A 25,129-nucleotide genomic window follows, 5' to 3' on the forward strand; every position below is an offset into this window, starting at 1 on the left:
TTTTACCCAATTTGTATGGTCCTTTCATCACTGCCGACATAAGGGCGAATTAAGCTCAAGGAAACAATCAGACAAACTGTGGAAGAGCGATACCTTCTAATTATTGTTCTTTGTTTTCACAGACATCAAGCAAACCATTCGGCCAATGTTATCGAATCTATGAGCTGATTTGATCTCGATGTTTTCAACAGACTGAATCTTTTACTTCATTTTTGTTTTAACATGCATTTTTCCATATTAGATGACTTTAGCTAGAGGTCAGGAGGAAAAATCACTTTATATTTTGCTTCAGAATATTGCAAAACGAAAGAACGGATCGGCAACAAAATTGAAGTGGTCGATGTGTTCATCCATTTAATTATTTGCACAATATGTTTTCGCATTTTTGTCGTATAATTATACTATTGTATGAATCATCACGTAGTAGATAGGTACATAACATAACGTATCCATTCAAATCAACCATTTTTCTCGTATACAATAAGAGTTAAAAAGTTTAAAGTTACCGAACTCGTCAAAAAGAGTCTAGAAAATGATTTTCTATATCGGTAGCGAACGACAAAAATAAGCAAACTGTTTTCTTAATTTGCAAGATGAATACTAAACAAATGAGGCTAAAGACTTTGTATCAAACTCAATGGAAAATAACCTAATCAACAGAAAGGTAATACAAGTTTACTCATTGTATCATGACATCTCTGTTGTCTGTAACAGGTGGACATTCTACAGTAATTTCGATTTTCATAGCTCTTTTAGAAGCATCTGTCTTTTGTCTTGTATATCCAATAAAATGGTCTAACAGATTTTTCCTGAGATGAAAGAAAACCACAACTTTATCTCGACAATATTAGGTGTACCACATAACACACACACATTGACAGAATATCTGCGCTGTTATTAATATTTTAATGACTTTGGGTAACATTACATTTAGCTATAAAGTACTCATTCAGATATACACCAGAGCACACTTCTATGAATGCTGTGCACACTTTTATCATTCAGTAAAAAAATAAATATTTTTTTTTAAACTTACGAAACAGGAATTTTGTATTTTTAAAGGTCAAATCTTCAGGTGGTTTTTGTTGTTGTTCAAAATCAAATGTAGACACACAATTGCGATGAGTAAGCAAAGGTGGTGATATTCATCAAATAGCAGGAAAATCCGTTTAACAATATCTCTGAACTGGATCTCTGGAGAGTTTCAGCTAAAGTTTTTTTTTTTTGTTATTTTGTGTAGCGAAATAAAAACAACAAAACACACACGAACGCGATTAACGATCAAATTATAGAACTCGATGTGGATGCACCGTATGAAATTCAGACTGGAAAAAATTGCCAAATCTTGTAAATTATTCACAAAGAAATTTTTTTAACCAAAAACAACAAAAAATTAGCTACAAAAAAGACTGAAATGGAATTATACGAATATCGCAGTGTACAATCGTTTACAGTTGAGTTACATGTACTACACTAACTAGAAAGTTTGTTTCACTGTTTGTTGAAGCTCTGCATATTGTTGTTTTATGAGAGTGTGTAATATGCGATCGTACGTATAGCAAATAAGAACAATACCGATGTATAAGTATAAATGTTACCATAGCATGTTCGATGAATATGAGATGATCTGAGACGGGCGTTTGAATTGACGTAATTCATGGATTCTTTGTGCTATTGCTCTTAGATTGTGTAATTATGCGGGTACTGACGTTCATATTCTATTTCAAATCTGGGATGATGTCCGTCTCCGTGATGACGATGAGCACACTGTATTTTTGTATATTAATGTCGTTTGATACTTAATTGACGTCATTTTCACAAATTAATTTTTTGATGTTAGTTTTGTGAAATGACAGCTAATTTGAGATAAGAAACCGTTATTTGACATTGATCTATATAAACATCAGTACCACCAGAGAGCAATAATTTACGCTCTTAAGCCTAGATATTTTGACTATATCGAATATTTTATCCTTCTATTCTCGTGATTGATTCAGTGCTATCCATGCTATCGGTTAGTATATGACATTTAGAATACTTTCTGCCATTTTTTTAAAACTGAAACTAGCTTAGCTAGATCAGTGAAAATTTGTATGAAAAATACGATTCGCTCGGGAGGTGTATTATTTAGCTTTAAAACACTTTACTATGCTGGTGCATGTAATAAGGCTATTACATGTATATAGGCAATAACCTTTACATCACTCGCATAGTAAAACGTTATACTACACACGGGAAATAAAGTGATATCTCGTATCACGATGAGTAAAAGTACCTCGGGCTGCCGCCCTCGGATACTTTTTCTCATCTGGATACGAGATATCACTTTACTTCCCTTGCATAGTAATGTACTATTAAATCACAACCTTGACGCAGATTACATGCCACCGAACTAATAAATAACTCATAATTCATTTACAAACCTTCACAAGCACCAAGTGATTGAAAATATCAAAGCCAAAAAGTGACATAAAGTCACATTTGAAACCATGTAAGCCTTCACTTCTCACAAAATTGGTTCATTGTAGCTTGATGTCGAAATCATCTGATTGATCTTCAGCAGTTAAAGTAAGTGACATAATTTCTGATCCCTTCTCACTTCAAAACAGTGAATCTTTCCACGATTCGATTTCAAATTATTGCCGCGTTTCTCATTGAAATACTGAACAACATTCGGAAGAAAACAACACTTAACAAAACAAAAAAATGCAACCGCACCGCTCGGCACTGTCAATGTCAGCTGTCGGCCATTAGACGTCAGGCTGAAAATTTCCACTTTTCTAAAAATAAAAATACAAAATAAAATTTCGGTAATAAAGTCGTTCATTTGGCTTTCATCCGACTAAAGCCATTGCAACATGGTTATTACCAATGATATCCACCTTCCAGCCGAGGAAGAATTAACTGTGCCAGAAGTTAATTTATCTAGCTCAGCACTACGAGCTGGAGCTTTTCATTTAGGAAAACATTGCGAAAAACAAAATCTGGTAAGTCCTTGCTACCACTAATCGATGTTGTCCAATATCGACTTAAACGTTTTGTCCAAACACTCAGAACATGTCTGTCTCTGGTTATGATTTCGTTTAAATTTTGGATAACGGAGAATTTGTTGTTATGTAATTTTCATTGGAGCCATAACCTCAACCTGATTGTTGATGTTTTTCTTTGTGACAGGAGTTTTTGCTATGCCGTCAAGAGCTGGACGATCCCAGGAAGTGTATCGAAGAAGGGAAACAAGTGACCAGTTGCACTATGAACTTCTTTCGACTGGTGAAGAAAACTTGTGCCGATGAGTTCACTCAGTACGCCAATTGTTTGGACAAGAGCAGTCCGTACTTCGATTACAACAAGTAAGTTCCTTAACGCGAAGATTGAAAGTGCATTGAAGTATAAAATCAATTCGACAATAAAGTCACTGTAGACATAAATAGACAGATTAGGCATGAATTCCGGCCGTTAACTGTCACAAGAAAAACTGTTTGAATTATATCAAAAATCAAAACGAAAATGTTCTCAAGATAGTTCTACTCGGCGGTTAATAGTTCAATCTCAATACAAATTCGAAAGGTCTGCATTTGCTGCTACTTACTGATAATGTCTAACTTTGCGAGAGAGTGTGTTGTTCATAAGCAAAGATCCAATAACATTGGGAATAAGTTTCCTGCTGGATACATTAGTGAAATATTTTACTAAAAATCGACAGTTTCTAATTCATAGTTTTCGGTTCCGTTACTACTCTGATGTTTGCTTTTTTTCTGGAAAGTAATCTGCGGCACATATAAGTTTCGAAGAAAAACATTTATTGTGGAGCGTCTCGTCTCCATTCGAGCGTAGATCAGAGGACTGAATTGACTCAATTTTCCGACTTGTTTGATTTTTCTTCTTTCTGAACTAAATTGCATAATTCCGCAACATTTCAAAATTGATCGAAAGGAGCCAAAGTTTACAGGATTAACTGAACGATCATGTGGGTATGATGACTATTAAAGATCGCCAATGTTTGGAATTCCAATATGTCGAAGTAGGAGTAAAAGTGTAAATCTCCTACAGCTTCCTCTCAAGTCCATTGTCTCCCTAATTTAATTAAACTCATTAATTACGTCAGTACCAGAACCTAGGGTATGTACATTGTACAGGAGTATGTACAAAGATTTGATGGATAACTTTTATCATATGCTCGTTCTGGTTATGGATTGGGCCGTCTTTTGTGGGCCAAAATACGTTTATGCTTAAAAACTTATGACTCAAGTGGACTTGATTTTGTCGTTAATTAAATGCCCTACATTTCTATAGTTAGACGAGGTGGACCCATATCCTTCAAATTATCAAGCTCACAACATGAAAGAAGAAAGAAATCAGATTGAATTGTCATCACTATTGAAACGGAAATAATCCTAATCTTCCTTCGGACTCTTTCTTTTATTTAACTAAAGCACAGCACACTGATGGAGAAAAATTAATTTTCTCACCAAATTTTTTCAGGTGCCGTAACACGCAAGGTGTCTACGACAAATGTATTTTCGAGAATTTGAAAATTGAGCGACCGGAATACGGCTACTACTGTCGTCCGAAGGTTCATGATTCACCGCGACCACGTCCACCACAACCAGAGAAACCCAATTATCCAGACACTCCACCGAGCCTACCCGACGACTATCCCAGACCGCCAGCTAAATATGGCTCTCGTTTCCATTTCGTTAACTAAATGGCGAATTGCGATGCAGTCCCAGATAGAGCGATGAGAATCGTGGAAGTGGAAACTTCAAACTTGTAGCAATTTTTGATTTGTAATGTCAAACAATGGAAAATATAAAATTCTATCCGAATATCAGTTAGTATGAGTTCGAGAGAATCGGAAAAGAATTGGATTGGACGATCGGATATTATTACATGTGCGTGCAGTGCAGTGGAATTTCCTGTTTTGAGAAAAGGTTTCGGCTAAGAATTTCGCGTTGGACAATTTTCATTCGTTTGGTAAAGTGCAATTCAGGTAAGAATTACACCACCAAGTTTTAAAATTCCGAGATGCTAGTGCCATATTAGGTGTCTCTGGAATTGAGCTTTAAAAATTCAGGGAACGTTTAAACAGAAACTTTCAATTATAATGGTCAAGCTCCAAATTACAGTTCGCCAGTATTGACCGTATTGACCTAAAGAAACGCACAAATTTCCAATCAAAATCATTATTTCTCACTCAAATTAAATATAAAAATGCAAACACAGAAAACTTATTTTCTACTCATGATCGTCATCGGGCAATTGTTCCATTTGATAATAAAAACTGTTGTTCCTTTTCTCCAAAAAATTGTTATCCTCTTTCGACAGAGGATGTCCTTGGTTCTTCAATTTCATCAAAATTTCACTCTGAAAATATGAAAATGAAAAATTTGAGATTTTGAATAAAGTTTTGACAGAAGCAGCAGGTTCTATGCAAATGCACAACTATTGCAAGCAAGCAAAAGCAAAGAACTGAAACTTGAATGCACCAAACTTCGTACAGGTACAGATGAATCTCCTATTCTTAATGAGAAATCAGTTTACCTTTTTGGTTTCATATTCATCCACTGGAATCTTTTTCAAACGATACTCCTGATCGAGCCCCAAAAGTACCGATTCCATTTCGGTAGCATTTTGTTCGCCGAACATTTTTATCATTTCGATTGTATTGAAAGAATTCGCAATAGCCTGTCGTATTGTCTGTAGATAAGGACATTACCATTAGCACCCTTTGCACCCAATCAAATCCATTTCAAATCATTTCGTTTATACCTTTCGCATTTGAGAGAAACTGCTGGTCAAAATCTCTGACGATTTGCTCATTCGATCAAGTGTTTCGGTAAATTCTTTTATTTGATCGACGGTCTCCTCCTTCATCGAACTATATTCATCGTCAGTCAAGTCATTCCTAATCATAATCATCAAATCATAATTTCCTTATCAATAATTAAATTCATCATCGTTTGCAACGTACCTGCATTCCTCCAAATCACTCAGCTGCGAACACAGTCGACCTAATTGATTTTCCAAGTTCTGAATGAGTTGAGAATCTGCCGTGGAGGGCATATTTGTGGGACAATTAAATTTGACACGGTTTTAGCTGGAGAATCTTTACAGCTGCTTCCAAAACAAAACAAATCAACCGGACACAACTCACAGAAAAAGTTTCTTTGACATATTGTGTTTGACATTTGTGACATTTCTGATTTCAACATTTACAGTTCAATGGAATAAATTATTTTAGCACCAAGGATGTGTCTAGTTCGTAGGTTACGTACATTGAACATGTATTATATCAGATGGATAAAGTAAGGAATTTGTTCTCTCTTTATTCGTTCGTCAAGCGAGTCGCCACCAGGGTAAATAAACATACTGAAGGTAACGCAAATCCGCAAGAACTCAGATATTTTTGGACACAAGCTGAATTCAATTTGTTATGTTGTAGTCATAGAGTTACACACGAGAGTCGGCGAGATGGCGCTTTTCTATGAAAATGCTACTTCTAAGGGTGTTGGAGTTTAGAACTGACATCACTACATGTAAATTCATTGATTCTTGTGGAAATATAATTCGACTAATATAACCGCACAGTCGTGTTGACTGTATACGAAGTAAGAATCGTAAGTGATTACAAGAACATAAACTATAGCTTAATAGGTAACAAATAGTATAATGAATTTACATGCAGTGATGTCAGTTCTAAACTCCAACATACTCCTCCCTTTGAAGTATTTATGGGACTAAATGCTTCGAAACCCTTGATCATACAAACAAATAGAAAATTTGAAGTCAACGAATAGATCATTGTCAATGTCGTTTGAGATGTCAAATGAGCTATCATTTTCACAAAGCTAACCACAATGTTACACAAATTTATATGGAGCTGTCATTGTTTGAGGTTAGCTTTGTGAAATTGACAACTCATTTGACACTATTTTGAGAGAAGAACAGTTATTTGACACTGATCTATTACTAAAACAAAAACACAAAAAACGTTTGAGCTGAACTAGCCGAGTCGACCCCGGTTTAGACTAGCCCGAACCCCTAAGAGAGTTCACCAGTAAATTTAAGCAAGAAACACAAAGCTTGACAATAGAAAAATTAATATATGAATGTTCTTGATCGAAGACTTTACCTTTAACTCAAAGCAACCATTGCCAGTAAAACATTAAAGAACGGCTTACAGTTTGAAAAGAATTCATATTAACTTTAAATCCGTGAAACAATATTATAATCGAATCGATTTATCGCAGAATGGTAGAGCTAAATATATCAAAGTTTAATGAACAAATTCCCAATAACGAAGATGATGAATCGTCCTGTGAAAATGACTACTATGGATCATCGCCTTTGAAGCAGAAATCGTTATTCACAATCTCAGGAGTATTTATGGACTTTCTGTATTAAAAGGAGATTACAAGACGAATAATGCTTCTCCTTATTTTTTCAAGACAAACTTCAACGTCAATGCAAGACCGTTTGTATCTCGACAAAGAAAGAGCATGCAATTGATTGAAAATGTATTCAATATTCCAAACATTGATTCCGTGTCTCGTGGTATAAATCTATACTCAAATCCGGATATACTAAATCGCCGTTGCAGTTCGTCTCATATTCGTCATTTTGATCAATCTGAATCTTTTGATAGTTTCGATCGTCGGCCTGTCGGTTTCATTTTCTTTTTCTTTTTAGTACATCATTTTCACAATTTCTCTAACAGATATCTTCTCGGTCTCTGTCACATGGCCTTCATAACTGCTTCGATGATTCACCACGATCATGTGGACCAGTTGCGTTACCAAATGGGACAATTCAAGTGCGCCTTAGACATGGTATCAGGTTGGGAAAATACATTTTCTTTGTCGCATACTTTGTCAGAGTTTCCACTTTTCAATTTCATATTCAGGGTTTATTTAACATTGGATAAATCGGTTCGAGTCACTAACAGTCGCCATCATATAACTATATCGTTGTCAAGTAATGGTTGCTCTGCTGCAATGATTCATCCTAATGGCAAAGTATATCAATATGGATCTTTAGTTGAAATAGTCGCTTATGATGGCAATGAGACCAATGATTATGTGTATGTATTCACAAAGGGGCCTTACAGATTTATGTGAAAGCCCAACTTATGCTTTTAAGTGTTTGTCAAGTTTAGCTTTTTCCCAGAACCTGAGGCAATATCTTAACATTTCGTAGACGGCAAGCATATCTTCAGTATAATCGAATCTGTTGCTTGATCTTGATTTGATGCACGGAGCTGTGATTTCAATGATTCAAACAAAATCTTTCACTTCATTCGTTTTAACATGATTTTTACTATATAAAGCGGCGTTAACTAGAGTTTCTATTATTTTGTCGTCGTTGTCGATAACAGATGATACAGCTGTACGCTTTGTCTGATGACTGAATCTTTTGTAAAGAAAAATGTAGAATTTCTGCTATTAAACATTGCAGGCGATACGCGAAAATGTGGCACAAGGGAATAAGTTTCACTCGAAATAATTGTGCTTTGGTTTACTTAATCGATCCTGCCGGCACCCGCACAACAAGTGATTCGTTCTCTAACATGCGATCCGATCACACTGTTCCAGTATTTCTCAAGTAAAATCCCAAAATTCCTTTTTATTAATAATCGTCTATTTCATTTAACTTACGATTAGTGAGTCAAGACACGGTCCCATGTATGCTAAGGACATTATATCTCTCCTACAAAAATCAACGTACTGGTGTTCAACGGATGGAGCCGAGGAGTTCCACATCAACGATTTTCGAATTATTCAAACGTCGGATGGTCTTGTTAAGTAAAGTCAATTAATTCTAGAAGGAAACAAAATTTTAATCTTTCCGCTTTGTAAAGGGTGATGCGCCCGAGTCATCAGTGGTTAATAAAGACAAGTTCCAGAAACAGTTCGGCCACACTCACTACTCCACAAATTCATTGTACTGCATCGTTAAATCAAAATTCACATCTATTTGTACGGTAATTACAAATAATTTTTGGGATAGACATTCGCATACAAGATACATGATTTTAGGCGTCTGGAGAAACGAATGCACTTTGATGGCAGTACCTTTGTGGTACGAAATGAAAGCCAATCGGCAGGTTTTGATGAAAGCGATCTGCTAAAAGTTTACTGAGTTAAACAGGCGTTCACACTCTGGAGAATGTTTGGTCTTCCGTTAACGTTTGCTTCAATTTAACTAGAAATATTTTTTAATTTAAATTTGGCTTTAACTATGGGTAGGTATTATCGATGCTGTTTGTATTATCCGTAGCACCGATGCTAAATTTTTGGATGTTTCCATCTGTGTCAATATGTGCTTATGACAATATATTTTTTCTCTTCGATTTAACTTTCATTACCTTCGCAATTCGATTTTTTTAGGATTTTGTTTTGTGTAAACTTTTTGTGGTTTCGTTGACTTCAAGTATATCATCAGGTTGTAGAGTAGAATCTATTACTTCCTCTGATTAAGTATTTTCAACAAAGTTAGGGTCTTATGTCAGAAAATCAGTTTTCTTGAGGAGGAAAGTGATTTTTTACTCTTTTCCTCAAAAACACACATAAAATGAACAAAATCGGCAGGCAAAGGATTAGTTTTATGATACGATTTTTTACGATAACAGATTACCATATTTTTAGGAATGACATTCAGGGTTTAGAGGTTCTTTAGAGGTATTTTGAGATTATGCGTCATCAGTTCGAACTTCCGTTTAATTCGTTTCCGTCGTCCTGAACGACACTTTTATTTATAATGACGCATGCACTTTCATTGATAACGCATGTGCAGAAATTGGACATTTTTCAAAAAGATCACAAAAGATGTGCAGAAGTAGGGAAGATTAGAATATCATTGGAATTATTGGCCATATTCAACTCAAAATGAAACTCGAATATCTCGAAGAAGTCTGAGAAATTTCGTTGGACACAAGCTTCTTGTTCGTGTTGGTTTGTCTTCGGTATATTTGAATTCGATAACTGGGTTGGCATCAGTCCATCATTTGATATATTTTTTGTATTTTCGGACAATGCTCGTGAAACAATATGTTGATTTTTCTTCGGTTATTTACTTTGCCTTTACCTTGAATCAAAAGTAGATTGTGCACTTTTTTCGAGGTATTAGGTGACGGAAACGTTGAGCAATGGTTCATTATTGTCATCAAATCTTACTACTTTTATAAAAAGGACTTCAGGTTTTTTTGATGCAGAATCTTTTACTTCATTCGTTTTAACATACTTACTTTTAATTATTTTAAGACCTCATGCTAGTACCATTGCTAACAGATGTTTAGGCGTTTCTCCAAACCAGTAAGTAAACTACGTAATATACTAGGGATGCCCAAAGCTCACGCGATTTTTCATTACACGTATAAATTCGGATAACCAAAGAAACTAATTCCCCATCTGACATGACGTATAATGTACAACTTGCGCGAACGTACCTTGCGAGTCCCATTAACGCTGACCAAAGCTCATTAAGTCTTCTCACCGCTATATTATGCAAATGTTGTATACCTTTAATGAAATCGTTATCTTGATTTATGTAATTTGCATGTCGCCCACGATTGATTTAAGAACAACCCCACTTCTGTGTATATATAAAAATTGTAAGAAAAAAAAAACAAAACATGAAAGTAGAAGGGGAAGATGTAAATTTTATTAAGTCCAATCCACCTACATTTACTCAACGGCAACGAATAAATAAACTATTTTCTTTTCATTTATATTTTTATGTACAACCACCGCCGCCATTCTAGTAACAACGGTATTTCTATAAACTTTCCACTTTGAATATTACATATATCTCAAAACCACTTTTCAGTTCGTGCTACGTTGACAAATAGACTGTTTGATAAACGAACAATATTGAAAGAAACAAAACAATTACGCGACTGCTTCCATTATTCACGAATGTGTGAATAGAACTTCCGGTGTCCGTTGCATTGCAACATTGCGACGCGAAACCTATCACCTTCGGATAGTAATCATTCCAAAATTGCATTGCGTTATAGTTCAGCGATGTAGAATCGCTCATATTAAATGACCGATCGATTATTAGAACACCCTGCTGTGCGGGTGTGAATGGATCCCATTTTATGTACACGCCGAGTTTTGATGGTTCTGTGTATTTAGCAAAATTTGACCACAATGTCATGATAATGTCCGATAGTCGCTTGTCGGCATTGTCCCATTGGGTTTGATTTTCCAATTGTATCCAATAAGGTAGACCCCAAACGAATATCTGATCGTATCGATGTGGCACGCCAGCCCATTGTGGTAAACCTTCGTTAGCCGCAGTTGTTTTAGGCTTAATGTCGAACTTGTAGACGTATGTTTCCGACATTTTACTCATGTGTGTCGCTAGAAGTATGGTCGGTGCGGCAAAATTTCGCTCAGTGTTGAAGTCAGTGAATCGTTTTCGTAACTCAATAGGATCTGTAACTGGCGGATATGGTCGATAGACAAAATTTACAGCGTCCAGTACCGCTTGATTGTTGGTACCACAAGATTCGTTTGATTCGAGTGATGAAATCCCGTTCATCACTATATCTTCGATGAATGAGTCATACATTTCACTGGCAATGCCATCGTTCATCACTTCGCCCATTGACACGTCCAGACTGTCCTCCATATCAGTAAATCCTATCAAAACTGGTACTTTCAACATTTTGCCACGTTCGAAAAGTGTCCGTGGATCGTCCGAAACGAATGGTGTCGTTATATTGCTGAGACCTGAGAATCAGTTAATTTTAGAATAATAAACAGCACATGAAGAAGATATGTCAGCAATAAGACCTTCATCGATAACTGGGCCCCAATCCATGACTGGGCTGTTTTCCATTAATATTTGGGCATCAACCCTCCGTAAACAGCCTAATAAGTCAGCAGTGGGACGGCGAAAACATCCGAAAGCAGATGATATCTGATCCAGCGATCCGGCGTATGTTCTAGGCTCACGAACCGATGTCGCACTTAATGATGTTCCTGACATGATGATTGCCTTGTGAAATAAATCGGTAGACCAGTCACCTGATGTTAAATGTAAACTTGCACTTATTGCACCAGAGCCATGACCCATTATTGTGATCTAGAATTGAGAAAGTTAATGAGAACATTATTATGACTGTGAAACTATCACTTAGATTTTCTCCCTTTGTACAAGAAAGGGCAATCGAATTTCAGCCTGGTTATTAGTGTTTATACGGCGAAAATTTGATTGCCCAGCCCATTCCTAAAACACCAAAACAATCTTCTCGAGAATATTATTGAGGCTAGTGATTAGATGGATTGATTTTCCAATAATTTTCTTTATAACATCTGGATGAATTGGTAAAAGTCTACGTACCGATTTATCATTCCCTCCAAAAAGTTTTATATTCCGATTAACCCACAACATAGCTGCTGATTGATCCATAAGTCCGAAATTTCCAGGCGCTACAAAGTCCATGCTCGTAAAGAAACCGAATATACCCAAACGGTAAGCGACGGTGACCACCAATAGCTTTTGTTTGAAAACCAAGTGGAACGGGCTCAGTTCCGAGGCATTTCCGACCGTAAAATCTCCCGAATGTAACCAAACAATTACAGCATAGCCCTCTGGAGGAGGGGGAGCTGCAAAGGTAGAATTTTATATTTCTTCGGTGTAATTGAATTGGATAAATATAGTTTCTGATTCATTTAAATAATTACGACTATTGGCAAGCAGATTCTTTTTTTACACCGAGACACCGAGATTCGGGATGTAAGCCCCATTTATAACTTGATTTTATTTAAGTTTTGAAAGATAGAATATATTGGGAGGAAAAATCGCTTTGTCGCTGATTTCCAAACAAGAGACTTTTTTTTAAAGATAACATTAGTTTAGATCATTATTTATTTTAGTAGTTGTAGTGGATAGCAGGTGATAATGTAGAGTCTACATTGTACAGCCGCACATGAAATAACTTTGATATCTAACTGGCAATTTATCAAAAATTTCGTCAGCACCTTGTCACTTTAAGTCAAGTCAATATGTTTTAAGTTTAACCACATTATTGTTGAATAGTTCCCATTCTCTTGGAAATTCACTCGCAAAGTAAATAAATGAAACAAATTTTTCGATGTAAATAATTGTGGCATTGCGTTTTAATCAAAGCTTCAAATCGGACAATATTTTCTTTTTATGACATATTGCTTTACATTCTGGAAGTTACCGGCATCGAGTTACTCTCTCTATATATGTGACAGGTGAATATAAAAAATAATGTGGAATTGTTACGTGAAACTGACGATTGACGCTGCTGCTCGTACATATATACCATACAGTGTACACATTCCTGATGAATAATTTATTAGTAGTTTTTGCGTCGATTTTTTTTGTATATTTTTCTTTATTTTCTTTATGCTAATTTCATTTTGCCGAACGAAAATCAGGAAAATTAATTGCTTTGTAACTAAATTATGGTGAATTCCATACGACGTATGGCTCTTTATGTTGCCCATACAAAACAAAGAGTTTTAGAACTGAATATGGAAGCTGCGTATGATATCATGAAATGTAAAATCTTAGAGAATCAGATTAGTTGGAAAGTTAGAATACAAAATCATATCACGAACAGACACGCCATATTTAATGCATTGGAAAGAAGATAGTGGGCAAGAGGAGTTATTTATGGACAGATCCCAGCACACATAAAGGGCCATTTTTCGTTAATTTTTTGGATTTTTGACAAATCTAATTTTAATATCGCATTTTGCTGACTTGTGATTGCTTATTAAAACCGGAAACTATTTCACGGATGTCCTCAATGAAAATAAGATTTATGAAAATGTACCCACAAAATGACTTCAGATCTGGGATTAAAAAAGAGGTCACAACCTGTTTACTTAAGTCTTCAACTAGATCCCTCCCAATAATCGACTGCAAAAATATAAAACTATGGGGAAGAATCTAGTTGAAGAGGATCGAGTGGTTTTGACTTGACCTCTTTTTAGGTCCCAAAACTCGGATCAGAAGTCATTTTGTGGGTACATATTCATAAAACTTTATTTTCGTTGAGGACAGCTGCGATTTGGAAAAACTGATACACACGGCTATATCATCTGTTATCGACGACAATGACAAAAATAAATGATGACATCTATCTTACATAGTCGTATTTATATAGCGAAATAGATGTTAAAGCAAATGAAGTGGAAGATTTTACTTAAATTTTTCGAAAATACGCTGATCCAATACTCTTTCTAGCAAACAAACTTCGTTTTGACGCTGTCAAAATACCCCCTTATTTCTATGATTGTAGATTGTTGACTAATTTCTAATTTCACATGTAAAATGCAAAGGCATATTTACCACAGCAATGAATGTAGCTAGGTTGCTAGAGAGAGTATTGGCTGGTCAAATACACCAATAGATTCGATAATTGTCTCAAAATGATATTTGTGGTCTGTGAAAGGTTATAAGAATCCATTTGGTTAACCTATCGGCGTTTGAGGATATATTGTAGGATATATGGTGTACCACGTTACAAGGGCTGAAAATTAAGATCTTACAGCAAGCTTTAAAAAAGTTATACAAGGATCTCAGCTCATTTTTTGACTTTCTTTAGATGTCTGTCTCTTGAACAAATTTTTATTTTTCATATAAATCATTTCATGGGTTTTTTATGTTTGCTACAACATTATTCATTGGCACAAATTTGTTGGGCTAATTAGGCATTTCTGTTGACTATCACAATAGAGAAAAACTTTCATTTTTAATAATCCAATTAAGCGACATCATTTTTTCACCCTTCGCAAATTTTCGCTTCCTCCACACCGTATTAAGGTCATCCAATGGGTCTAATTATTGTTATTATTACTTTCTTTTTCGAAATTGTAATTACTTTTCGTAAGAATAATGGAAAAACCTCATTTCATTCTGCCTGTGTGTCATGATATTTTCGACATAGTTAATCATTTAAACTATCAAATGTGTCCATGCGATCCGTAAAACATGGCCCAAATTATGGAAAAATCCAATTAGCAATAACCAAACAATAAAAACGAGACCGACAAAATATTGTCCCCACAACAGAAATTCGTTATCGCGAATTGCATCAACCTACATAATTTTACATATTTTTATTATTTAAAGGAGAGACCAAACCACTTTCTTGAAATTCAAATAAAATATGAATAAATTAGGTAAGTACAGCTTTTTCAGACTGACCAACTGTAGTTAAATACTTAAATAAATGGTGCGCCATTTCCCATTTAATTTATGTATAGTAACTTCGCACGAAAACTTTTGTTTTCTTTTTTTCTAATTCAAAACATCAAAGCAAAGTCATTTTAAATAGAGATATTCAATGTGCCAAGAATATAAGGAAAAAATGTTTTAGAAACGATTATCAACTAAGACGACAAAACGGTTTAGAGACTTGTCTAGTATTTTCTTAATATATGTTAAAATTAACGAAGGAAAGCATTTCAAATAAACCGAATTGTGAAATAAACAAAACAAGTAGCAGAATCAATGGCTTTAAGCCGACACGTCGAAATAATTTGGAAACATTAGCTCAACAAAATTCTGAAAAAATTGAAGACGATAGTAGGTTTAAAGCATTGAACGACTCTAAACAAGTAAAGACACAGGCTCGTTAAAAGATCAAAGCTCTTACCTTGGCAAGTTCTCGACCTCTTAATCTTTCAGTGGACATATTAATTTAGTTGCACTATTCGATGCTAAGGTCGATTCTTTTCGAATCCTTCTATGAAGTCTAACCCGCTAAATTTAAATATAAATGAGAGTTTCGGGCAAATATGTATCTATTTAAAATGAGTCTACTCTAGCTCAATTTTTTGAATGTATTCTACAAATCCACTAATATGAATGCGTCAAACCTGATTATAAAACATAAAAATCAAATTGGCGAAGAAATTATTGCAGACTTTCAATCAAATTGAAGAGGGGTAATCCTAAAGACTGATAAACCTTATACAACATACATCCATGCAGCTGTGGTTGAATTGAGAACATTTAGACCGATAATTTTTAACCTTTTAAATGTTTTCTTGGCTTATGTCGCTCGATTTCAGCAAAAACAAATGTACCACTAACAAAAAAGGCGAATCAGTGTTATGAGATTGATAAAAGCAACGTAGTTGTAAATGTGTCTCCAATATATTTTTAAAATGATATTGGTCAAGGAATATAAACTAAAATGATTAGGCGAAAATTCCGCATTATTTTTTGCGTACTGAATTTGCACTAGAAATGACTTTGACTTTTTTTTTGCTGTCTATATGGTTTCTTCGGACGTAGCCTTGACGGATCTTATATAACGAAACCAGTTATTCTTTGCTACAAAATCAAGTATTGTGTTTTTTGCTCATACAGCTTGATAATAACGTATCCCAAACAGCAACTGAGGTATCAATGTGTTCTTTGGACTTATTGCGACTCAAGCAGGCTGAGTTTGAACTACACTCGCGGAAAAATGAAATTTGACTTATTGTCTGATTTAGGAGTTGTTGCTGTTTCCATTGTGGTGTCAGGTAAAATCTTGATTTTATATTCTATTCTATACAAGCCCCAACCCGAGTATCCAAAAAGGTTCGAATAAATCTAGGAATTCATTGGTTGAACGAAATTTTTGTGGAAATAAACCACAGCAACGCACTGCTCCTAGCATGAACATAAGAAATATTTGGAGGCTGATGAAGTCACAGTAGGCACTGCGTTTCTTTCGTAAAGATAGATGACTTGTTTTCGTTGTATGAGTTAAAACACACAATACAATCAATCTTAAGCGGTAGCTCTCATCACAAAAGCCTCCAAATTGGACATTTGTCAAAGTAGCGTTCATGCTAGGAGCAGTGCGTCGACCACAGCAATTCTGAAATTTGAAAATATGTCATTGGAAGAGCTTAGAAAAATGTCATGATTAAGCCCATTCAAAGTTAATGCGTTAAGTTTCTCCGGACCGGGGCATAGTCATTCACTATTAAACAACTCAAGAAATATGTTTGAATTTGTCACTTGGAAATACAACGGATCTTGTCTAGCCGGTTGGAGTCAACATTAATTGCATTTAATGTCATTATCGCATAAAAATAAATCACAACTTTTCGTGGGTTATTAGGTTAAAAATTGTGTATACAATTCCTCAAACCCAAAAACATATGCGAATAAACCTGGTAAAGGTAAAAACTTAAATCCGAAAAATGTTTCAGCTAAAATTTTAGTAGGTGTAGGTAGTCTATTGAAAGTTTTCCATGCGTCTAAGCATTTTATGGGAGTATATTTTTATTATGTTGAATTTCGTCGAAAATCGATAAGATATTTACAGCACGCGATCCTGAATTTTTAGGGATGAAAACAATTTCACTGCAGATTCTATAACGTTTTACGGTAAAAATGCCGGGTTGTTTTTTAGTTCCTTCGTCTTTGTTTTCCTTTTCTTTCCATTTTATATATTTATTCATGATGATGTTTATTTACGAATAAATTTACGATTTTGTTTTGATCAATATTACAATTTTTTGATTAACATAAATAGACATAGCGATGTACAGGCATAGCGTAAAATGTAGTTGTTTGTTCAAATCAAACGACATAAAAGCAATATTACTGAAAAGAAACGAAATCCATCGAACGTTCAGCTTATTAAATTGTTGTAAAGGTGTCATCGACTTATCGTAGATTGTTTTTTTTTTGTTTAGAGACCTCACTAACAGCCTTATAGGTTAATAACAAGTGCAGTCTGGACCACTGGCCACGTCGAAGTGTGCAAATACAGAGTTATCTGATTTATCTCGCCTGAATGTAGGCAAGACATATTCACAAATTCATCGTATTCTGGATCTGTCAGACGAGTCATTCAGTGTGTTCACTGTTGCAGCCACCAAACACATTGCAACTACCCAAATTATGAATCGCTCAAAAAATTTCATGTGGAATCGAACCCGCATTAATTAGGTTAAAGGCTAGTAACCACTGAGTTTTCCCGTTCATTAGCCGATAGCATTTAACAATTTGGCAAAAGAAAAATGCTGGGCTTATTCTCGGATGACAAAGAGACTTTTCAAACGTTGCCGCTCAAACGACACTTTAAAATATTATTGTGACAGAACACTATATGTTCAACCTGAACAAGAAAACGTGTCTGTTATCCATAACATCGACAAAAATAAGTTGAAATGGTATTATATCGTATAAAATGTAATAGTTGAAGTAATAGATTTCACATCATGTACTATTGGATACTTAAAAATACGAAGTCAGAGATTCTTAAAGGGAAAAAAAACATTTAAAGACCTTGATGTGATACCACACGTTATAATGGCACTGCAATCTACTCATACCTCGTAGCTTAAACCTCGCAAATAAGATTTCATTTTTGTGTCTTCTCCTTGCCTAACACAAGCAGCTACCTGACTTCTTAAGACAAAGTCGGTTAAGTCAGAAGCTAGTTCAATAGGGTTCCGATAATTAATAAAAAACGTAATTTTCCGTAAAAAAACCGAATCGGTAACTGAAATCGTTCGCTCATTCATCAGCGAAAGGTTCATAATTAACAACAATAAAATTTACAATAAATTCATCGTTGGAAAATGACCATCGAATAAATTACCAGTAATTTCCCTTCTCGGTCAAGCAAACACCGTTTTTTTAATACTTTTTTTTTCTTATAAATGAAATTAAATGAAAATTAGCGCTTTTTTACTACATAAAGAAAGTAAAAAAAAAAGTAAAAACGCTAAATATGGTTGGTGAATTGTATAATAAGGGAGATTTCCTTTCATTTAAATAATTTGCGTGTCGAAGAAATTCAAATGAATGAAATTTCAAAGTTGACTAACAACCAGAATTTGTATAACGTACAGTTATTACACGGAAAATATAACCTACATAAAAATAACGACTGTACATGTCCATCTTTGGTGTTAGAATTTCAAGAATTTTTATTCAACTTATGTTCAGAAGAAACGAAAACAGAATTTTGCATTAATCCGAGACCGGTATACCCTTTCTCAGAGGGCAATCATGCCATTGGGACAGTTATCGAATAAATCATTCGATTTAATCTAAGTATTTCCGACAGACTAAAAAAAATCTTTTACTTCACTTGTTTCAACTTGTAATTTGCTATAGTTGGGGGCAGTTCAGAATTTTCTTCAGCTGTTCTTTAGCTGATGAAAGGTGTTTATCCGGTTTTACCACCAAGCAAATTCATGCTGAAATTTTACTGCATCTGACTATATGCAGACAATATGAGATAAAGTTCGTCGATAACAGATTGTAAAAGGTTAAAGGTTCATTACTTCTAAATGTAGTGGCAATTGCAATTTTACTAGATGCGCGGCATCCCGCTGTTGTTCCCTATGATGGGGTGAAATTTGTAAAAAAAGGAAATTGGCATGTAACCCTAAAATGACCCTTGGTACTGTTGCGCTGAGGTCGATGGGTCAAGTAAAAACCATAATTAAGAAAGCTTTAAGTGAATTACTTCTTCCGCTGAATCGAATTTTAACCTTAAAGTGATTGATGCAAAATCTGCTACTTCAAACGTTTAAGATACATTTTGCTGTTACGTCAATTGTATAAGGTTCACATAAGGTTGCATAAACAACGACTGAATTACTCGCTGAATGATATTTCAATCCATATAATATGCTAAGTGTAGCGAAACAACATGAACATGTTCGGCTATGAAATATCTCTTACTTCTCCAGTTTTTTATACTTTTGGCTTCATAAAGAACGTACGTACGTACGTAAAATCAATCATTTAATTAAATCCGTCGTAAAATAGGAATGATAAGCAGAAAAAGGATATCATTTCAGATCGGTTGCTATCATATAAGCAAATTGACCTGCTGTCGCTGACCTGGTACGTTTACTTTCCATAAATTTCAATCGAGCAGATTTTTGTGAACTTTTTCGTTTGCTGTTAATAAGTTTTATTGTTTAATAAGTAGAACTTCGTGTTTAGCAGTGAAATTCTTTGCAAAGTTTTCCGAAACGATTTGTTGTAACAATAGCATGCACAATTGCATATATTATACTCAGGGCATACACTCCAGATCTCATATCTTCATGCACACTTTACACCGTTATCGTGTGTTGAAAAAGTTTTGAAAAAACGTAATTTTAGTTTAGGTTTACACTGAGAAAGTATTTTGTAATTTTTGGTTGTCGCAAAGTAAGTAAACAATTTTGTCACCTCTTCTATTGTGGGACATGGGGCGACAGTTTAATTGCTTGCAGTCAGGCATGTAAGGAATATCTTTGAACTTAGCTGAATTGAAACAGTAATAGAGGTTGTTAGTGTCCAATTGAGGAAATTATTTTGATTTCCCATCACATTTAATGTGTAAGAAGAACCCGGTGAATAACCTTTGCCTCAAACATTATTATCCTACTACCAAGCATATAAACAAGCATAAGAACATAAAAACCAAATCGCGTTCATGAAACAAAATGTTATCGCCAATATTTTCGTATACGAATTAGAGGGTGTAGGTTAAAACAAAACTGGAATGGCGTGATACGCAACAATTACCTTGCCATTGGCTTCAGTTTGAACCATATTTTGTGTTGCTCAAGTATTTATAGTAGGAAGCAATAATCACCGAATCGAGCGAAAATCTTTCCTTTTTTTGTCGGATTCAATTTTTGTCTTGTTTTATATAGTTGACAAAAATCGTTTGTGTACGGTGTAACATATTTATAAGGGGTGCCAAGAAGGGAGGTTTTCGCAGTTCTAGTAGGGTATGCAATTTCTAGTTTAGAAGTTTTTGTGTATTACTCGTAGTCTCAAGATGAAAATTGGCCAAACTTTCTCATTGAGATTTAACCTCTCTATAGTCTAAAAGTAAGATTGGAATAGTCAATACGCTTACATTGAGGATTAGTCATTATTAGTGGCTTAAAGGCGATTTTTTAGACACTACCGAGTACCTACTACCATTGAGTGATTTAATTTTGTTTTTTTCGATGTTTTTAACCTGACGGAAAGCATATCAACAGTTTTACTATCTGATCTATTACTTTATTTGATCGAAGATTTTCAGAGATTGATTTCAGAAATCTTTTACTTCATTTGTTTCTTAACATGCTTTTTGCTATTTAAGACCTCATAAGTCAGAGTTTGTCGTTTATTTTTGCTGTCATTGTCGATAACAGATGCCAGCCGTCAGTAACAGGTTAACGTATAAAAATCTAGCTAGGTGATGTTGTCACAGCTGATGCGTAAGACATTTCGGTTAAAACAAAATTATCAACAAGAACCCGCTTAGCCCTAAATCTCATTTCACAAAAGATTAACGTCCTGTAACAAGTTGTGAGTTAAAGAAATAATTTCAAGTTTACATTTGCAGATTAACGTTGATTCAAAATGTCACAGCACTGTAGCAGTGCTATGAAAATGTACATATTGTAGTAAGTAATTTATACAACCTACCAATGAAACACAGCATAAAGCAATAAGATGCATAAAGTATCGAGAATTACTAACAAAAACACATGCGATGTCGAAACTCGATTTTAAATATTTTAAAAATTTCGTCAACAGCCTGCGAAAAATCACCGAAGCTGCAGATATTTCAAGGAAATTTCGGTGTCTCACCTATTTCGATCTCTATGAAGAATTTTCCTTAAACATATCTCTAAATCATTACTTTCAACAAAAAAAGTAACAGATTTAATGGTATGCTTGCTGTATATGAAAGGTTATAACAGAATGGCTAAGACGGATAAATCATCAACTTTAACTACACCCAATCCTGACGTGAAGAATCCTTCAGCCATTCGGTTCAGAGTAAATACTATTGTAATTGACCGTTAAAGTGGTTTTCAATGATTTTACACTTGAAATACGTGTATACCTACTCCAAGACCTGTTCACGCAACGGAAATTTGTACATCAAACAACAAGTTTCGGTAATTGAACCCTTTAGGGTGCCACATCAATTTATTATTACATTCAAATGCCGACTTTTCGATCAAATCCATTCCGTGACTGCATTTAAATGTGTATCATCGAAATCGATCCACATCATCGTGGAAGTGAATGTCAATAATCTAACCATTTGCATATTTATATCCTGTTCATTCAAATACACACCGTATTCGTTGAGAATGAACTTTATCTATATTCATTTTAATACAAAATACTATTTATAGAATCAGAGAAAGGACGCGAACACAGCACACACAGCCATCCCTCTATATAATAATAATAACAACAATTCGTTTGAAGCATATCAATGGGAAAATCACACACAAAATTTAATGAAATCGGAAAACATAAATATTGTGAGCCAGAGGAGCTCTAAAAATAACTTTTGAATATTCAAATAGGAATTTTACTGGAGTTAAAAATCGGGAAAACTATTCGCATTTTACTTCCATAGGTACTTGCCAATGTGGAAAATAAAATACTGAAAAAAAAGTTTTCTAATTCATCCCTCCCAAACAACCACTTACCATCCGGTATATAAATATTGAGGAACAAGCAATCTTCATCATATTGCGATGTATCCTTCCGCTTCGGTGAGCCAATTAATCGCATAAACGCTGAAAGAAAACAAAACATTCATTTATTTTCCCTTTCGATGTTTCGACACAATAGAAGGTGTTCTATGGACATGAACAAAGGTTGTAAGTAAGCACTGGTCTTTGTAAACTGAAAGTCTGATTTGGATTTTTTTTAGTTTTCTTTGCCTAGTTAGAAGTTAATATGTACATATGAGTTGTCGATATTATATTTTATTAGTAGCATCATCATACTGTAGTATACTATTCTTGTTTGTCACAAGAAGTTTTTTAATTTTGCAAATGATGAGAACTCTTTATTGACGAACATTGTGTTAAAAGAGTTTAACCGAATGAGTGCAAAAATTCTTATCAACGTCGACAAAGATAAGTCATGACCTGTGGCTATAAGTTCTCTTAAAAAAACAGCTTTCTATGAAGTACCGGAAAAATTGGGTTAACAAAAGAAGAAATAGATTTATTGATTATATCGTGATGAAGAAACTACAGGGATAAAAAAGTGAAATATTCGACATTTTTCTAATTTGGTGTGGCGTTCGCATCAAGGATGAAATACGAAAAAAAATTATAGATTTTCATTTGTTAAAAACTTTTTGTGTGAAATCATTCACAACAACTACCAAAACAGAAAATATGTCGTGTCGAGTTTCACTTTTCTCTCCCTGTATTACAAGTTTAGATGAATCGATTGTATTGGTTCTTTTTAAAATTTTGAGAAATTTATTGGCCCAAGTAGAGGTATATACGTTTTCGATGATAGCTTCGGACTTTTTTTTTTGAAAATTGTCAAGGAAACCATCGAAAAAGTGGAACTTCAAACGAAACTAATTTCATCGTTAAATCGAGATGGGAAAACTTCTACTGGGTTCCTTTGCTGCGATATATTATCTGTTCGTCGTGAGAAAAAAAAACTGGAAAAATTCCGATGTCTCAGGAGATCTATGACACTCGCTACGCTCGCGTCGAAGAAACGCACTTGAAGATCAACTTTCCACATTTTTGGTTGAATAAGAAACCACTTTTTACAAAAAAAATTCTTATAGACACTGTATAAAGAAATCATTGAGTCTAAATTCACATTGAGCAATATAAATAAAAAAATAAATATTTGGTGATAACCACCAGAGACCTTGTCTTATCTGTCGAAATTTTGATAATTTTTTTTTCGTGATCCGTACCTTCATCATGTTGTTTCAGTGGTTTCCGTACATCCGACCAACACTCTGGCGGATATGTTGTTGCATTCCTAACGCCATCCCATGCAGCCAAATTATCCACCAACGGTGGCATAAAACGTTTTTCATTCACCGGCGGCTGGGCGTATGGAATACCCAAGTAAGCAACAATCCGTTGTATGCGAAACATTTTCATGTACATTCCCATTAGCGTACCCTGTCCGGGTATTGAAACCGTTGGCGGTTCACGCGCTCCAATCACTCCGACCGTTAATTGCATGGTTAAAATGCAAACAATTTTTACACACATTTTTTCCAAATTCATTTTCTCTTATTTTTGAATGATCAATTTCGAGTTCACATCACAGTATTATCAGATTCGACCGAATTTAATTTTTGCAATAAGAAAACGATTTATCCACCACAACATCTGCTTAAATAGTAGCTGAATCCGTCCGACAACATGATAGATTTTTTAATCGTAAAAATCAACTATAAAAATTTTAGTTTTGATTTAACAAAAAAAAAGTTTACAAAAATTCCCCGAACGTTTTTCCCGTTTCGTTTCTCTTCATCAAAAGCTACCACACGACTGAAATTTAACCGAACTCGCACCACTCTCTTATAAAAATGAAAATAAAAAGGAAAACTTCTGTTATGTGGGGATATTCTAAGTGAACTAAAAGTATAGTGAACCTAAAACCTCTGGTATAGTTGTTATACATCATATAGCATCAATATGGGTATACATTTTGAGGCCGACTGGTTTCCTTACCAGAGAGTATTATTGAGACATGCAAGTGTTCTATAAAAGCTCACAGTGTTTGGTATTGAATTTTTTTTCTTTTTTTCTTCGTATTAACTTGTAGCATGGACGAGGTATATACTTTATAGTTTGGCTATAGTTGACACTGTTCAGTGTAACATTAAATTTACATATTGGTGGATAAAACGTAAATACTCCTCTCAGCACAGGGATCATCTGGCTTACTCAGCATAATAAAGTTCATTGTCAAGATTAGTAAAGTATTCCTACTGATTTCATCATATGCCTATATTTTGAAGTAAGGATTTCAAGATAACGAGATTTCTTACATTAAACAGTGCATTCACAAAAAATTATCAAATATCCCGACTGAACCTTTCATGGACGGGTAATAGTACATTACGTCCGTGATTCCAAATTTTTATTTTCACGAGTGAAGACGTTATGGCCCGACCCGGAAGGAAGGGCAATATTACCACGCGTCAAAATAAGAATTTGGAATCACGTTAGTACTGGGCTTTACGTTATTAGGCAATGTGGATGCATATTTCCAATACTCTCTCTAGCAAACAAACTACTTTTATTAAGGTGGTGAAAGGGTCAAGTAACCTTTGGAATTTATATGTAAGAGTTACGTAGTCAGTCAAAATGCAGAGAGCCGTAAC

General features: G+C 34.8%; 5 protein-coding genes across 5 annotated transcripts in view; 2 read left to right on the forward strand and 3 right to left on the reverse strand.

The window, feature by feature from the left end:
• LOC119080691 (PTB domain-containing adapter protein ced-6) overlaps nucleotides 1–1,491 on the reverse strand; it is a 35,210-nt gene extending 33,719 nt beyond the window's left edge. Inside the window, exon 1 of the mRNA XM_037189131.1 lies at nucleotides 1,037–1,491. The gene's annotated coding sequence lies outside the window, so the exon portion shown is untranslated. The remainder of the gene's footprint in view (nucleotides 1–1,036) is intronic.
• Nucleotides 1,492–2,723: 1,232 nt separating this feature from the next.
• On the forward strand, nucleotides 2,724–4,828 carry LOC119080797 (NADH dehydrogenase [ubiquinone] 1 alpha subcomplex subunit 8). Its single transcript, XM_037189368.1, has 3 exons — nucleotides 2,724–2,987; nucleotides 3,175–3,350; nucleotides 4,483–4,828. The coding sequence occupies exons 1-3, from the start codon at nucleotides 2,859–2,861 to the stop codon at nucleotides 4,703–4,705; spliced, it is 528 nt and encodes a 175-aa protein (XP_037045263.1). The 5' UTR covers nucleotides 2,724–2,858; the 3' UTR covers nucleotides 4,706–4,828.
• A 339-nt stretch (nucleotides 4,829–5,167) lies between these two features.
• On the reverse strand, nucleotides 5,168–6,189 carry LOC119080798 (protein LZIC-like). The gene is made up of 4 exons (XM_037189369.1): nucleotides 5,972–6,189; nucleotides 5,770–5,905; nucleotides 5,542–5,697; nucleotides 5,168–5,364 (listed from the first exon to the last, which is right to left on the reverse strand). The coding sequence occupies exons 1-4, from the start codon at nucleotides 6,061–6,063 to the stop codon at nucleotides 5,236–5,238; spliced, it is 513 nt and encodes a 170-aa protein (XP_037045264.1). The 5' UTR covers nucleotides 6,064–6,189; the 3' UTR covers nucleotides 5,168–5,235.
• Nucleotides 6,190–7,138: 949 nt separating this feature from the next.
• Nucleotides 7,139–9,326, forward strand: LOC119080738. Its single transcript, XM_037189283.1, has 8 exons — nucleotides 7,139–7,380; nucleotides 7,449–7,661; nucleotides 7,718–7,836; nucleotides 7,904–8,080; nucleotides 8,455–8,601; nucleotides 8,661–8,801; nucleotides 8,858–8,980; nucleotides 9,036–9,326. The coding sequence occupies exons 1-8, from the start codon at nucleotides 7,252–7,254 to the stop codon at nucleotides 9,136–9,138; spliced, it is 1,152 nt and encodes a 383-aa protein (XP_037045178.1). The 5' UTR covers nucleotides 7,139–7,251; the 3' UTR covers nucleotides 9,139–9,326.
• Nucleotides 9,327–10,637: 1,311 nt separating this feature from the next.
• On the reverse strand, nucleotides 10,638–24,306 carry LOC119080696 (acetylcholinesterase). The gene is made up of 5 exons (XM_037189145.1): nucleotides 23,702–24,306; nucleotides 22,455–22,544; nucleotides 12,349–12,614; nucleotides 11,799–12,090; nucleotides 10,638–11,735 (listed from the first exon to the last, which is right to left on the reverse strand). Exons 1-5 carry the CDS (start codon nucleotides 24,021–24,023, stop codon nucleotides 10,831–10,833), a joined length of 1,875 nt encoding a protein of 624 aa, XP_037045040.1. The 5' UTR covers nucleotides 24,024–24,306; the 3' UTR covers nucleotides 10,638–10,830.
• Nucleotides 24,307–25,129: the final 823 nt, after the last annotated feature.

This window comes from Bradysia coprophila, unplaced genomic scaffold (assembly GCF_014529535.1).
Source record: "Bradysia coprophila strain Holo2 unplaced genomic scaffold, BU_Bcop_v1 contig_350, whole genome shotgun sequence".
NCBI lineage: Eukaryota > Metazoa > Arthropoda > Insecta > Diptera > Sciaridae > Bradysia > Bradysia coprophila.